A 14,304-nucleotide genomic window follows, 5' to 3' on the forward strand; every position below is an offset into this window, starting at 1 on the left:
AACAAAGATTTCCAAGCTAGTTTAAAGACAAAATTTTGGGAACATTTTAGTGGTACTGACTGCACCATCCAGAAATTTTCCAGTAATCTAGTGCACTTTCTCCCAAAGTGTGCTGCAGCTGACGTATAGATGTGCAATGAAATTTTCCTACTGGCCAGTCAGATCCTGGTAGGGAGAATAATTAAAATAAGCCAGAGCTGTGGCAAGTTCTTTTGTTGCATTTCTCCTTGTCCCGACACCTATTAGCACTTTGCTGATGAAAAGCTGGTAGAGGAGAAAGCAAGAACAGCAGCTATCAGGACAAACAGGGCAGGTCTTGCATGATTACAGGTCCCTATGTGGCTTGAACTGAAGAAAGAAGTTGGTAGAGGAAGCAGCAGCAGCAGCAGAAGAAGAGAAGACCTACTCTACACATCTGAAGATTAGAGAACATGGAAGGATGAGATGGGGTAAGAAAGGACAGACAAATGCCTCAAGGAATGTATAAGGAAGATATGGTAATAGTGGGGGCGGGGAGAGAGGGAAAGAAAGGTAATAATGTCAGGAGTGTGGGAGAGAAGGAGATAAAAGGAAGGGGGGTTGTAGGTACGTAGGAAGGAGGGTGGGTGAAGAGAAAGGAAAAATAATTATGCCAAGGGATGGGGCAAAGGGAGCTGATAGTGTATCATCACACAAGAAAGGCAGGAAACCACTTATTTACCATACTTTTTATCCAATGACCATTTCTAAAGTGCAAGTTACAAAATACTCTGAAACTAGCTCTTTTTAATCTACAATGAATATGAAAGAGAATCAGAGAATGAAGACAAATAAAGGTACCTGAATCTTTCTTGTCCTGCTGTGTCCCAGATCTGTAGCTTTACATATTTACCACCTACATTTATTATTTTTGAGCCAAATTCCACTCCTATAGTGTGATTAGAATCATCTTTGACTACAACAAAAAATAAAAGCACAGGTTTTAATATTTTATAAGCTTATAGTCTTAAAAGCAGCTGATAAGAAGATTTTTTTTTTAAAGAATTGCATTCCCTTTTCAGCAATGCTCAATCCTGATTTTTTTTTTTTTTTGGGGGGGGGGGGGGGGGGGAAGGTCGACGGAGGAGCAAATGCTGGGATTCAGAAGCTTGTTACAATGAATTCCCATTCAAGTTCAACATAGCACCCACTGCTTTGATTCATTACCAACAAAGGCCAAGAAAAACAAAACACACATTCTGCTACACAATCTTATTCTAGAAAATAAAGGTTTGGTAATACACAAATTTTAGTTGAGGCTGGGCTGATACTTCTGTGACAGGGCTTTGTACTGCTATGCAGGAGGCTGAGGTTTAAGTCCCAAGCCTGGTTTCCACTATTCGAATCAAGGCTCATCAGCAACACCAAGGGTCAGAATAACTCTATAAGCCACATTGAGCCTGCAAAGAGGTGGGAAAATGTGGGATACAAATACAATAAAATAAATAAAATAAAATATAATATATTGAGCCTAGGCAAAGATACTTTTGTGAGCTCACCCCAATTTACTACTTTTCTCACTAACCCTCCCCCCTTCCATGTCACTTCTCCAAAAGTGGCAGGAAGAAATGCAAAGTCTAGTTGTGGGCATGGTAGTAGTAATAGCTTGTGACTGAACATGGGGACTACGCAGACATGTGCTTTGAATGGAGGAGCTTAATGGTTAGAGCTGGAGAGTTTCCAAGTTACCTAGTTCTAGGGGGGAGATTTTAGGCCAGTCCTGGACTTCTCACAGCCTCTGGTATGCTGAAGTGCTAATTTCAGAGTGGAATCAGGGACTACAGATATAACACTAATGTAAATTCAGAAACAGGACTGACCAAAAAGATCTCCCTCCTGGTTGAACTGGGTAACTTGGCAGCTCTGTAGCAGTGGCCTGAGAATCAGCATAACTGGGAAAGTCAATTTCACCTTCCATTACCCTCTGGTAAAATCAGAGATTCAAAGGGTGCACTGCTCCAAAGAGTGAGAACTATATGTAATGTTTCTGAGGTTTAAACGGGGCTGGCTCAATGGATTGTGGTGCCCTGAGCCAATTTTATATGGGCACCCCTCCACCACCAAAGCATCAGTGCCCACCCACATTGGCTCCCAACCAGCCAGTTCCCCCACTAACACTTACCCATATCAGCTGCCTTCCAGTCACTCCCCTCCTTTCCACACCCAAACTCACTCCAGGGGGCGACAGAGGCAGGTAGAATCCCCAGACACTCCTGCTCCAGTGGCTCCCTTCAAAATGGTTTCACCAACACCTAGCTGTAGTCTTCTGGTACTACTGCTAGGGAGTTCAAACTATATAAGGCAGCCACAGGAGTGAATGGGGACTGCTCCTTCCCATCACCCCTGGGACCTATATCCTCTCACTCTGTAGCTCTTCCATTTCCCATCTCACTCCTTTCCCAGTCTCATATTACCTTCTGTCTTTCATCTACTCCCCATTACCGCATTTCTGCCTTCTGCACGCACTGTTCTCCTCTCACCAGGGCCTCTCCCACATGGTTCCACCATTTCCCCTCCCTCTACTTTTGTAGCCTCTCTTTTCCTCCCCTCTCTCCTCCTACCATTGTAGCCTGACTTCTCTCTGTCCTTTGGCCTCCAGCCCCAGCATCTCCCTGTCCCATCTCTTTTCCATCCTGCCCCTCCCCACGATCCCAGCATCTCTACCTCGTCTTCCCTCCTTCCCTTTGTTCAGTATCTAATCTCTCTCTCACACTCAATCTTCTATCCCAGGTCCAACATCTGTGTCTTCCTCCCCCTGCCCCATTCCCGTTCAACATCTCTTCCTCTTTTCTCTCTTTCCTTCTCATGTCCCTCCCTCCCTTCCACCCCCAGGTCCAGCACTGCACACAGTCCATTCTTCCCTCCTTCACCTGGTCCATCGTTTCCCTCTCACCCACCCCAGCCTACAGTCCATCATTCCCACTTCTCTCATTCAATCTCCCTCCCTCTGCCAGATCCAGCATTCCTCCCTCTCTCAACCTCTCTCCACCCTCTGCCAGAGGTTCAACATTCCCTGTGTCTGTGAATTGGCTACTACATTGAATATCACCATGTGTATATAACTGATTGAAGAGTGGATTTTGACCCACTGACAAACTGAACCATGAAAAGAAAGTTTTTGTGGTTAGGTCGATTTGACGCACCTGAGTTTCCTCAGCATTTTTCTATCAGGGCAGACACTCATCTTCAAATCTTGTTCCAGGATTTTGGGGGTGGAAGTGGATAATCTTCTGACTTTTACCTCTCATGTAAAATCGTTAATCAAAAAATCTTTTTATATGCTGAAGAAATTGAGGGCAATTCGCAAGTATTTTGAGCCTGCGAAGTTTAGGCTACTAGTTCAGGCTTTAATTTTATCAATGATACAGTGGCGTAGCCAAGGGTGGGCTCGGGTGGGCCCAGGCCCACCCACTTTGGGCTCAGGCCCACCCAGTATCAGCACACCTATGGTGTGGCTGGAATGGATCCCCAAGTCCCACCAGCCGAAAACTCTCAACAACTGTCCCTCCTGCATACCTTTTAAATAGCAGATCTTTACTTGCAGTGAGCAGCGACTGATACATACTGCCTGCACTGGCCCCACAACCTTCCCTCTGATGTATTCCCGCCTATGCGGAAACAGGAAGTTACATCAGAGGGAAGGCTGTGGGGCCAACATGAGCATTGTGTATTAGTTGCTGCACGCTGTCGGTAAAAAGGTATGCAGGGAAGGGGGAATGTTTGAGAGACCATATGGCATGCAGGCGAGAGAGGGAGAGACCAAATCACTTGTGGGACAAGGCGGAGTTCTTCTGCCCACCCATCTTGGGCTCAGGCCCATCCAAAATTGGGTGTCTGGCTACTCCCCTGCAATGATATACTGTAATATTTTAATGTTGGATGTTCTAAAACTTTGATTAAACAATTTTAACATTCAGAACACAGCAGCATGGCTGATATATTCGGCCTGTAGGTTTGATTCAGCTACCCTGCTCTTAAAAGAATTGTGCTGGCTTCCTGTGGATGCCAGGGCACAGTTTAAGCTGTGTACTATTTTCTGTATCATTTTTAAAATTGTGAATGGTGATGTCCTATTATATTAATAGCAACTGGATTACATTATTACATAGAGGTTCTGTTTACACAACCCCAAATCAGTTATGTTTCCTTCTGTTAAGCAGATTAAATTGTAAAGATGATTTGATTCTTCACTTCACTATCAAGCTGTCTCTACACGGAATTTGTTGCTGCTACAAATTTGTGTACTTACTTGGAATTTCAAAAAGCTCTTAAAACTCTATGTACTACTTAAAAAGTTGATGGTGTTGGTGGTCTAAATGATTGTATTACAATGTTTATATAGATTAAGACTGGATATTAAGGGCCCTGTTTGCTAAACTGTGCTATAGGCGTGCTAGCATTTTAGCATATGCTAAAACTTAGTGTGTGCTAACACTAAAGACACCCATAGAAATATATGGATGTATCTAGTATTATCGTGTGCTAAAAATGCTAGTGTAACTTAGTAAACAGAGCCCTAAATTTGCTTAAGAATTATAAATTGGAGTATTGAATTTTTTTAGTTTAATATTTCAGGCTACACCAGCGCTGGGATATTTGGTTACATATGTTGTGGTTTCACCCACTTGAGATTCACTTCCTTTTCATTTAGTTTGGTTTATCCTAGAAATAAGCAGTGGATTTTCCTAAGTCCATCTTAATAATGGCTTATGAACTTTCATTTAGGAAATTATTTTATTTATTTTTGTTACATTTGTACCCCGCGCTTTTTCCCACTCATGGTAGGCTCAATGCGGCTTACATATTGTATACAGGTACTTATTTGTACCTGGGGAATGGGGTTAAGTGACTTGCCCAGAGTCACAAGGAGCTGCCTGTGCCTGAAGTGGGAATCAAACTCAGTTCCTCAGTTCCCCAGGACCAAAGTCCACCACCCTAACCACTAGGCCACTCCTCCACTCCAAAACCTTTTTTAAACCCGGCTAACTGCTTTTACCAGATTCTCTGATAATGAATTCCAGAATTTAAATTATACATTGTGAAGAGATATTTTCTCTGGTTTGTTTTAACTAAGCCTTTCGAGGGGATTTATACTCCCCTGTGGAAAAATAGGTCATATTTGTCCAATCAAAGACTCCACTCAAGATTCCTCCTCTTTATCTCAAAAATTCTGGAATCCTTTGTCCTTACACAACTGAAAAACTTTATTGAAAAAAACTTAACGCTTTTCATCCCAACCAGACTGGTTGTCATCAAAATACAGAAACTACACTCATGGGCATTTCTACATTTATCCAATATCACATAGATCATGACAGTTCAATTTCCTTCTATCCCTTGACCTCTCAGCCACACTTGATCTTGTTGACCACCCTCTTTTATTATGTAGGCTACAATATAGTCTCTCCAATATGGCTTTTGAACAGTTTTGTTCCTATTTAACAGACCAGATGTATATAGTACATTGGTAGGATACTCTCATAAGAACATAATAGCAGCCATACTGGGTAAGACCAAAGGTTCATCTAGCCCAGTATCCTTTTTCCAACAGTGGCCAATTCAGGTCACAAGTACCTGGCAGAAACCCAAATAGTAGCAACATTCCATGCTACCAATCCCAGGGCAAGCAGTGGCTTACCCATGTCTGTCTCAATAGCAGACTATAGACTTTCCTCCAGATATACTATAGACTTTAGACTTTTAAACCCAGATATACTACTTACTGCTGTTACTATCCTCTGGCAAATAGTTCCAGAGCTTAACTATTCTCAGCCTTTAACAACAACCTGTGGGGTACCACAGGAATCTATCTTGGCCCCTGTTCTTTTCAATATTTTCCTGGCCCTCCTGCTTACTCATTCAATCACTTGACCTGACACCATTCATGTATGCAGATGACATTCAAATTCTCACCCCTCTAGAGACCTTTGACCTAAATCAAGGTGTCTGACCTTAACACAACTTTCCAGAATAGCAGACTGGTTAAGTTCCAACTTAATGAAAATCAACCTGAATAAATCCTAAGCAGTCATCATCTCAGAACAAGGAGACACTACCCTTTCAACACCCAGGTTCCCGTGGTGCCCTTTGTTAGGATTCTAGGGGGTGTAATTGACTATTCTTATTTTCAACCTCAGATTTCAACTGTAATTGGCTGATGTTTCTTCAGGTTAAAGACGATCTGCTCAGTTTATCATTTGTTACCTAAATCTACTCTCAAGACCCTTGTTCACTCCTTAGTGCTTAGCATGCCCGATTACTGCAACACCCTATATAAGGGTTTAAACAGATATATGGCACTTACAGCTCATACAGAACACTGCCATCAAGCTAATATTTGAGGAAATACAATCACATAATCCCCCCTCCTAAAAGCTGCACACTGGCTCTTCATCACCCACAGGATTGCCTACAATTTCAAATCTTCTATTTCTATCAAAGGTTATTAAAAATATAGTCTTTGCACAACTCCAGTCCCACTCAGAACATGCTCTTACCCTACATCCCATCTGTCAGGCTTTAAGCCAGGATTCAGCACAGAAACAATACTGGCCACTTTACTAAGTAAAATATAAAGTAAGCTCGACAATGGCTTTGTTGCCCCTGCAGTATCCTTAGACTTGTCAGCAGCCTCACTGGGACCTGGATCAAGAGAGGTGAGGAGCATTATCTTTATTTATTTATTACCTTTGTATCCCACATTTTCCCACCTATTTGTAGGCTCAATGTGGCTTACATAGTACCGGAGAGGCGTTTGCACACTCCGGTGTAAAAAAATACAAAGTGATATTGTGGTTAAAGTTCATGCTTATGAATGTCTTCCCAAAACGTTTGATGTTTTATTTTTATCTTAATCCTCTAAGACAGAAGGGTGGTCTAGCAACATTAAATGCTTCTAGACTACAGTTAACTGAACTTCTTTCCTTGTCAATGTACACCGAAGCATTAGAAGTTCATATGAACTCTTCACCCTCACTTGTGTTTTATTTGCTTTACTGTCCTCCTTCCCTACCCCAGGTTAACTGGGATTCCTGTCTTCAAGCTATCATGGATGCTACCGTTCATTTTCCTTGGCAATTTCAATATCCATGTCGATTCCACGCAATCTTTTTGTGATAGACATTTTCTTTTCTTTGACTTAAATGTCACCCAATGGATCCCCTTTTCTACCCACCAAAATGGACATACCCTTGACCTATTCCTCTCCCCCACGGATGCAATTTTCAAATCAGTCATTCTTTTTAACCCAAGAAATGTGCAACTCGAATTCATTAGTGGAAGAGTGGCCTAGTGGTGAGGGTGGTGGACTTTGGTCCTGGGGAACTGAGGAACCGAGTTCGATTCCCACTTCAGGCACAGGCAGCTCCTTGTGACTCTGGGCAAGTCACTTAACCCTCCATTGCCCCAGGTACAAATAAGTACCTGTATACAATATGTAAGCCGCATTGAGCCTGCCATGAGTGGGAAAGCGCGAGGTACAAATGTAACAAAAATAAAATTAGGCATTGCGCTACTTTATCTCCCCTTCTTTGTGAACTCCCTTCTCCTTCCAATCCATGCTGAACAATCTTTTAAAACTTTCAAACTTTTATTGAATGCATGGCTCTTCAAAAAGGCCTTTTCTCTAGATTAGGTTGGACTGGCTGTTCCATCTTACCCTGTGGTTTGTTTCTATCTCCTTTCCTGCCCCCCTTCCCTTCGGACTCACTAGTTTGTGTGAACTGGTACGATTGTGTATCTTTACGACTATTTTGTGTTCTATATTTTAATTGTAAACTGCTGTGATCTCCCAGTTAGGTATGGCAGTATAGCAAGTACAAATAAACCATAAACCATTAACCATACACTTCTCTTACAATGGTTCAGTGCCACTGATAGACACAATACTCCAATAGTTTTCCTCATTCTTACAAGATTGCACATTACAGGTTTCAATACCACACGCACAATCATAAATCTATTCTGTATCATTAGGGATCCCACAAGGATCCATATTTCCCCCTATTCTTTTTAATCTGTTCTCAAGTCCTCTTGCTTTACTAATTCAATCCTTAGGTATGCTGATGACATCTTTCTGATCCATTACACTATTGCAAATCCTTCTGAAATTTCCCCCCTTCAATCTTGTGTAGATAATGCTGCATCGTGGCTGAAAGATCATCATCTGGTCCTAAATTCACAAAAGACCACTGCCTGTTGGATATCTGGCACCCCTCCCAAGCTTATACCTACATTATTTGGTCTACCTGTGCAACCAGTAGATCAATTTAAGTATCTTGGCATTATTCTTGACTCGAGATTAAGCTTCTCTCCACAAATCTCATCAGTTTAGAGATCCCGTTTTTATGCACTTTGCAAGATCAGGTCTGTCTGGAGCTATTTGGAATTAACTTCCTTACATACATTATTTCACGCATTCATTAGTTCCTGTCATGTAGTTTATGCAGGAATACAGCTATAGTTAGTTCATTTATAGCTCGTCATTTCCCATTAATATAGTTCATAGTAGATTGCAATAAGATTCTAGAGTAGTCTAGGAATTTACATAGTAATAATACAAAAAATAATTTAACCTTAAAAACAATTTAACATACTAATAAGGAAAAACAAAAGGCAACCATGAATCAGATTATTTCTCTCTCACATTGATCTGAAACAATAATGTTTTCAGACCTTTCTTAAAGATTGTATAGTTGGTAATTTTCTAAGATTGACTGGTAGAAATTTCCAAAATTTTGCAGCTTGAAAAGCAAACAATTAAAAAGCTTCTTTGAGGTGATACCTTTGGGACTTGGAAAACCAAATAAAAGACAAGTTCCGAAAATTATATAGATGGTTCGTTAATGTATAACATACAAGATTAATCACACAAAGTGGAGCTCATCCAAATGTGATTTTCCATAACAAACAGCCCAACTTAAAAGATATCCTCACATCAACAGGTAACCAATGAGTCTTAATAAAATAAGGAGTAATTCTGTTTTATGTAAAAAGAAGATTAAACGTAGAGCTACATTTTAAACTGTTTGAATTTTTCTTACTAGATGTTTACTAAGAATCAATGCCTGCACCACAATTTGAATCAAATCTACAGTTAGATATTTACGAATTGCTATTAATTTTCTCATCATATAGAAGACACTCCTTACTATGGAATTAATATGGTGTACCATAGACAATTATCGAATTTAACACCCAAATTTTATGAGTTTATTGAGCACAAAATGATTCCCATCCATCAGCAAATTTGATCTTCTTTGTTCTGTTTTGCCCCTACTAATAAAAAATGTAGTCTTTTCCTTATTTAATTTCAAGTGGTGAAACAATATCCAATTAGCAATAGTAGAAAAATGAGAGACCTATCAGATAAAATATGGAACATGGTAGGGAAAGAATAAAGTAATATCATCAGCATAAATGAAGCTTGTATAACCCTCTTTCTCTAAAGTATAGCCTAGAGAGGACATGAGAACATTAAACATGACCGGTGATAACGGTGAACCCTGGGGCACTTCCAAAGTTGGAGACTAGGATTCAGATATTTCTCCCTAAAACCCTACACAGTAAGACCGATAGGCCAAGAAACCTTTAAGCCAAGATAAAACACTACCTGATACACCATATCTTATATAAAATAAAAAGCACCTACAATGTTCTGAAGCTGACCCCGTGGCACTTAAACCTTGAGCCCATTCGTGCTCTCCGTGTGATGAAATGACGTCGGCACTTCCTGGTACATCACCAGCGATACTAACCAACCACAAGAAAGCAACACGATCCACAGGAATCACACTCGCTCTCATAGCCCCGCCCTCGGAGCACAGCTAACGCGACGTCAAGAGAAGGAAACAAACACAGGAATCGCACTCGCTCTCATAGCCCCGCCCTCGGAGCCCAGCTAACGCGACGTCAAGAGAAGGGACAAACCACAGGAATCGCACTCGCTCTCATAGCCCTGCCCTCAGAGCCCTCCCGCCCTCGGAGCCCAGCTGATCTGAACAGCCAGCTGGCTAAGTTCCTCGTGCCCTGTTCCGCCCTCCCGCCCCTTGCGCTGTGTCCTGCCCCTCCCTCCCCAGGATCGCCACCATTCCCCCCCCCATTGTCGCCACCGCTGAAAACAAGAGCCAGAGCTGGTATAGTTCAGAGGGGCAGAGATCACACCTCTATGTGGAAAGTGCATGCTTCTGAACAACAGGGTTTTTAACGAAACACAGATGCAGACAGGCACTTTGCACTGCAATTCAGAACTATGCTTACAGCACAGAACAGTACTACAGGCTCCTATAAAAAGCAAACTCAACTCACACTGTCACACTGGATTCTAGCATTGTATCTACCTTCAAACTGCATTTCAGAAAGAGCAGGAAAGATCCCATAGTGGGGGAGACGAGATCAGAGGAAACCTTGAAAGAGCACAGCAGCTCAGAGGACAGTAGAAGACGCAGAGCAGACGGCAAAAGGCTACGACATCGTACTACAAAGCAGACATACAGGATACCTGAAGTAGAGAAATAGTCACAGAAGCAACAGAGAAGATAATAGAACCTTGGGACAGAAATAAATAAACACACAAATGCCTGAAAGAGAGAAGACATCGGAAGGGAGAAACCACAGAGCAGAGGGCAGAAAAGATTCACCAGGCAGCAGTCTCACAGAGAGTCTGTGTAACGCACACATACTCTCACACTCTGTCTCAACCACACTCTCAATCTCACACACACACTCGCACCCACACTCACTCCCTCTATGTCACACACACACACACTCGCACATTCACTCTCACACAGTCACTCTCACACACTCTGAGTAACTTTGTGTCAGAAACGGGCCTGATTTACTAATTTATCAAGAATTTCCAATAGTATTCCATAATCGACCAGATCAAAAGCACTGGATAAATCTAGTTGCATAATAAGGACATCTTGACCTTTACATAGATATTTCCTCATATGATCTAACAATGAAATTAAAAGGGTCTCAGTGCTTTAATCAGTATGAAAGCCTGACTGTGAAGTATGTAACAAATTAAACTTATCCAGTTGTGAGCTGTTTTGTTACCAAGGCCTCCATTATCTTTACAAAATAGGGAACAGGCCCCACCGGCCTATAATTGGCCGAGTCACCCTTTGAAGCTGCTAGATTTTTTACAATAGGTATAAAAATAATAAATTACCAGTATCAAAATGTGCCTCAATCCAATGAAGTAAAGATTTCTTAAACACTGTAGGCATGGATTTCATCATATATGTTTGACAACTGTCCAACTAACAGTGAGATCTAACAAATTTCGCACACGTAGTATCTAACTCATCCATGGTTACCATATGAAACTTACTCCAGTCAATCTACTAAACAACCCTCTTCAGATATTAAATTAGGGAAAAAACTGTCTATGTAATTATTATGTAATTGTAGAGATTCATAAAGTGATTTAATCTTTATCTTAAAATACTGAGCTAACTGATTAGAAGTGGGTAACATATCTCTGGAAGTTTCAGCTATATGAATTGTAATTATTAAAGAAATAAATGTCTGAAATAACTTATCAGTATGGATAATATCTCCTCTAGCTATATCTGTAAAATATTTCCTTTTTGTATTTACTATAGCTTTCTCATATACAGTCATAGCACTCCTTCACTTCGATCTATTTAAATTAATCCCTTCTCCATAATCTCTCCAAAGCCCTACAATTCTGTTTTAGGTCCATTAACTCTGATATAAAACCATTTATTGCCCGACTGTTGGATTTTTTTTTCACAAAGAGAGGCTATTTTATCTAATACTATTATGTTTATTCCAATCATTTACCCAAGCAATCTGATCTTCCTTTATTGGAGGAACTAGAAATTTATATCATTCCAAAAAAGAGATAGATCACAGTTTGGAATGCAAAATTTTATCATTGAGTTATGTCTAAAATTTCTCTCTCTATCTCGTGAAGCTTTCAGCCAATGTATGGTAAAGGATGCCTGAAAGTGGTCAGACCAAATAATCTGATTCCATTCTACATCAGAGAGAGTAATGTCCTTTGTATACCAATAGGAATAAGCCAAAAGATCTAACTGGTAGCCTTTCTCATGAGCTGATGAATATATAGGCAACACAAAATCTAATCTTTCCAAAAATGTTTTTAACTCAATCACATTTATATTATTCACTAAATGTAAATTTGTATCCCCTAATAATATATTATAAGATGAATTTAGCACCGCCTTACCAACAAACTCATAAAAATCGGAAGACCATAGGTGACAAAGAATGCTCTATCACTGATCTCACCTATAATTAACAACAGAATAAAGTAACACCAAACTTATCCATTTTAAACTCCATACGATATTTCTTCCCAAGGATAACATAATTATAATGGTGTGTATTAGTGCCATACTTCAGGTGCCATGATAAGGCACGCGCCTTCGACTTGCGCCAGTAGTTTAAATCCCAGCGTGCCTTATGTCAAGCGGAAATGGGTGGAGCCTAACTCCCACGCCAAAAGCCAACTGATGATTAAAAAGGTTCAGCGGAGTATGCTCCCATGCATGCCTGGAGTTTCAGTGAAAGTCTTTGGTAGTAGGCAAGTAAAAGGAACTGTAGTGTGATTCAGCAGCTAATGACAGGTAAAGATAGTAAAAGGCACTGATAGACTCCCTAAATTTAGAATCTCTAAGTTTGAACTTAAAAGAATCCCAACTCTTCAGAACACTGTGGCGTGTATACAATATAATGCAAAATGAAGAGACCACATCATCCCCCTCTTCAGAAAACTTAAAATGGGCTTCCCATAGGGTCATGGATTCAATTTATAAGTCTGACCCTGACTTTTAAAGCCCTTCATACCAGTCCACCAGACTATCTAGCCAGATTATCAATTCCTTACTCTCTTGCTTGATCACTTCATTTAATAAACGATCATAGACTTATTCTCCCCAATCTGTCCCAAGCTTATTGGGAATCCACAAGAAAAAGTGCATTTTACTTTCTGGCCCCCTTCCTGTGGAACAATTTACCTCTTTAAGATCAGAAACTACATTTAGTAACTTTAAAACTGGTCTGAAAACCCATCTTTTTTCTTTAGTCATTAACTGATCTTCCTAACTTGCAGAGAATTTTTGCAGCCAGTTAGCCTGATTATTTATTTTTAAAAAAATTTTAAACTGCTACATTAGAGCAGCAAGATGATTAATCTTACCGATTTTATTTTGTCTCTCCTTCTCTTTACTTTTGTGTGACTGGTGGATCCTTTCCTGTATTTTATGGAGTTCTTTCTTACTTTTAATTTTTGTTCATCGCTCTGATTTGCTTTTTAAAAAAGGCGATTTTATAAAATCACAACAAACACTTAAAATTTGCCAATCTAACCTCCCACTTTTCTCAGCCTATCATTTGATCCTACTAGACATCACCTTGGTCACCACAACCAATACAGACATCCCATCTGCAGACAACCTTGCTAAATACTTCAATGAAAAAATTGCAAACCTAAGTAACACACTACCTGAGGACAACACCGATATCGAAAAGTTCATCACTGGCTTGGACCCAACCCCTGGTGAATACCCAGCGGACCGAACCTGGTCAAACTTCGCTTTCCTCACTGCGGAAACAGTCACCCAGGCGATTAATAGGCTCTCCAACTCTCACTGTAAATTGGATACCTGCCCCAGCTACCTAATAAAATCCGCCCCCCACCGCTTCATAGCAGACGTTACATCCCACTTAAACTACATGTTTCAACAAGGTCTCTTCCCTAAAGAAAATGGCAACATCCTACTCACCCCAATACCAAAAGATCCCAAGAAAAAATCAAACAAAATCACTAACTACCGCCCAGTAGCATCAATCCCACTGGTGGTCAAACTGATGGAAAGCATGGTAACCAAACAACTTACAGATTATATAAAAAAAAATTCACAATATTACATGAATCACAATCAGGATTTCGCCCCCTCCATAGCACTGAAACAGTACTAATTACCCTCCTAGCCAAATTGAAGCAGGAAATAGCAACAGGCAAAAGCATACTTCTCGACATGTCCAGTGCGTTCGACATGGTAAACCACAAAAAACCACTAAAACTCCTAGATTACTTCGGGATTGGCGGAAACATACTTAGTTGAATTAAGGTTTCCCTAATCACTAGAACATATCAAGTGAAATCAAGCTAAAAAATATCACCACTGTGGAAAGCAGAATGCGGACTACCTCAAGGATCACCACTATCACCGATCCTTTTCAACCTAATGATGACCCCCACTAGCCAAATCCTTATCCAACCAAGGCCTT

General features: G+C 40.6%; 1 protein-coding gene across 3 annotated transcripts in view; it reads right to left on the reverse strand.

Moving 5' to 3' along the window:
* Positions 1 to 14,304, reverse strand: part of RAB4A (RAB4A, member RAS oncogene family) — a 142,839-nt gene that overhangs the window by 95,679 nt on the left and 32,856 nt on the right. For 2 of the 3 annotated variants that reach the window (XR_003941457.1, XM_030196485.1), the window contains exon 3: positions 820 to 934. The exons of the other annotated variant lie outside the window; for it this stretch is intronic. Coding sequence is in view for 1 of the 2 variants with exons in the window: in XM_030196485.1 (XP_030052345.1) it covers positions 820 to 934 (115 nt within the window). In the remaining variant the exon portion in view is untranslated. The remainder of the gene's footprint in view (positions 1 to 819; positions 935 to 14,304) is intronic. 3 annotated transcript variants of the gene reach the window in all.

The sequence above is a fragment of the Microcaecilia unicolor genome, chromosome 3 (genome assembly GCF_901765095.1).
Source record: "Microcaecilia unicolor chromosome 3, aMicUni1.1, whole genome shotgun sequence".
Lineage (NCBI taxonomy): Eukaryota > Metazoa > Chordata > Amphibia > Gymnophiona > Siphonopidae > Microcaecilia > Microcaecilia unicolor.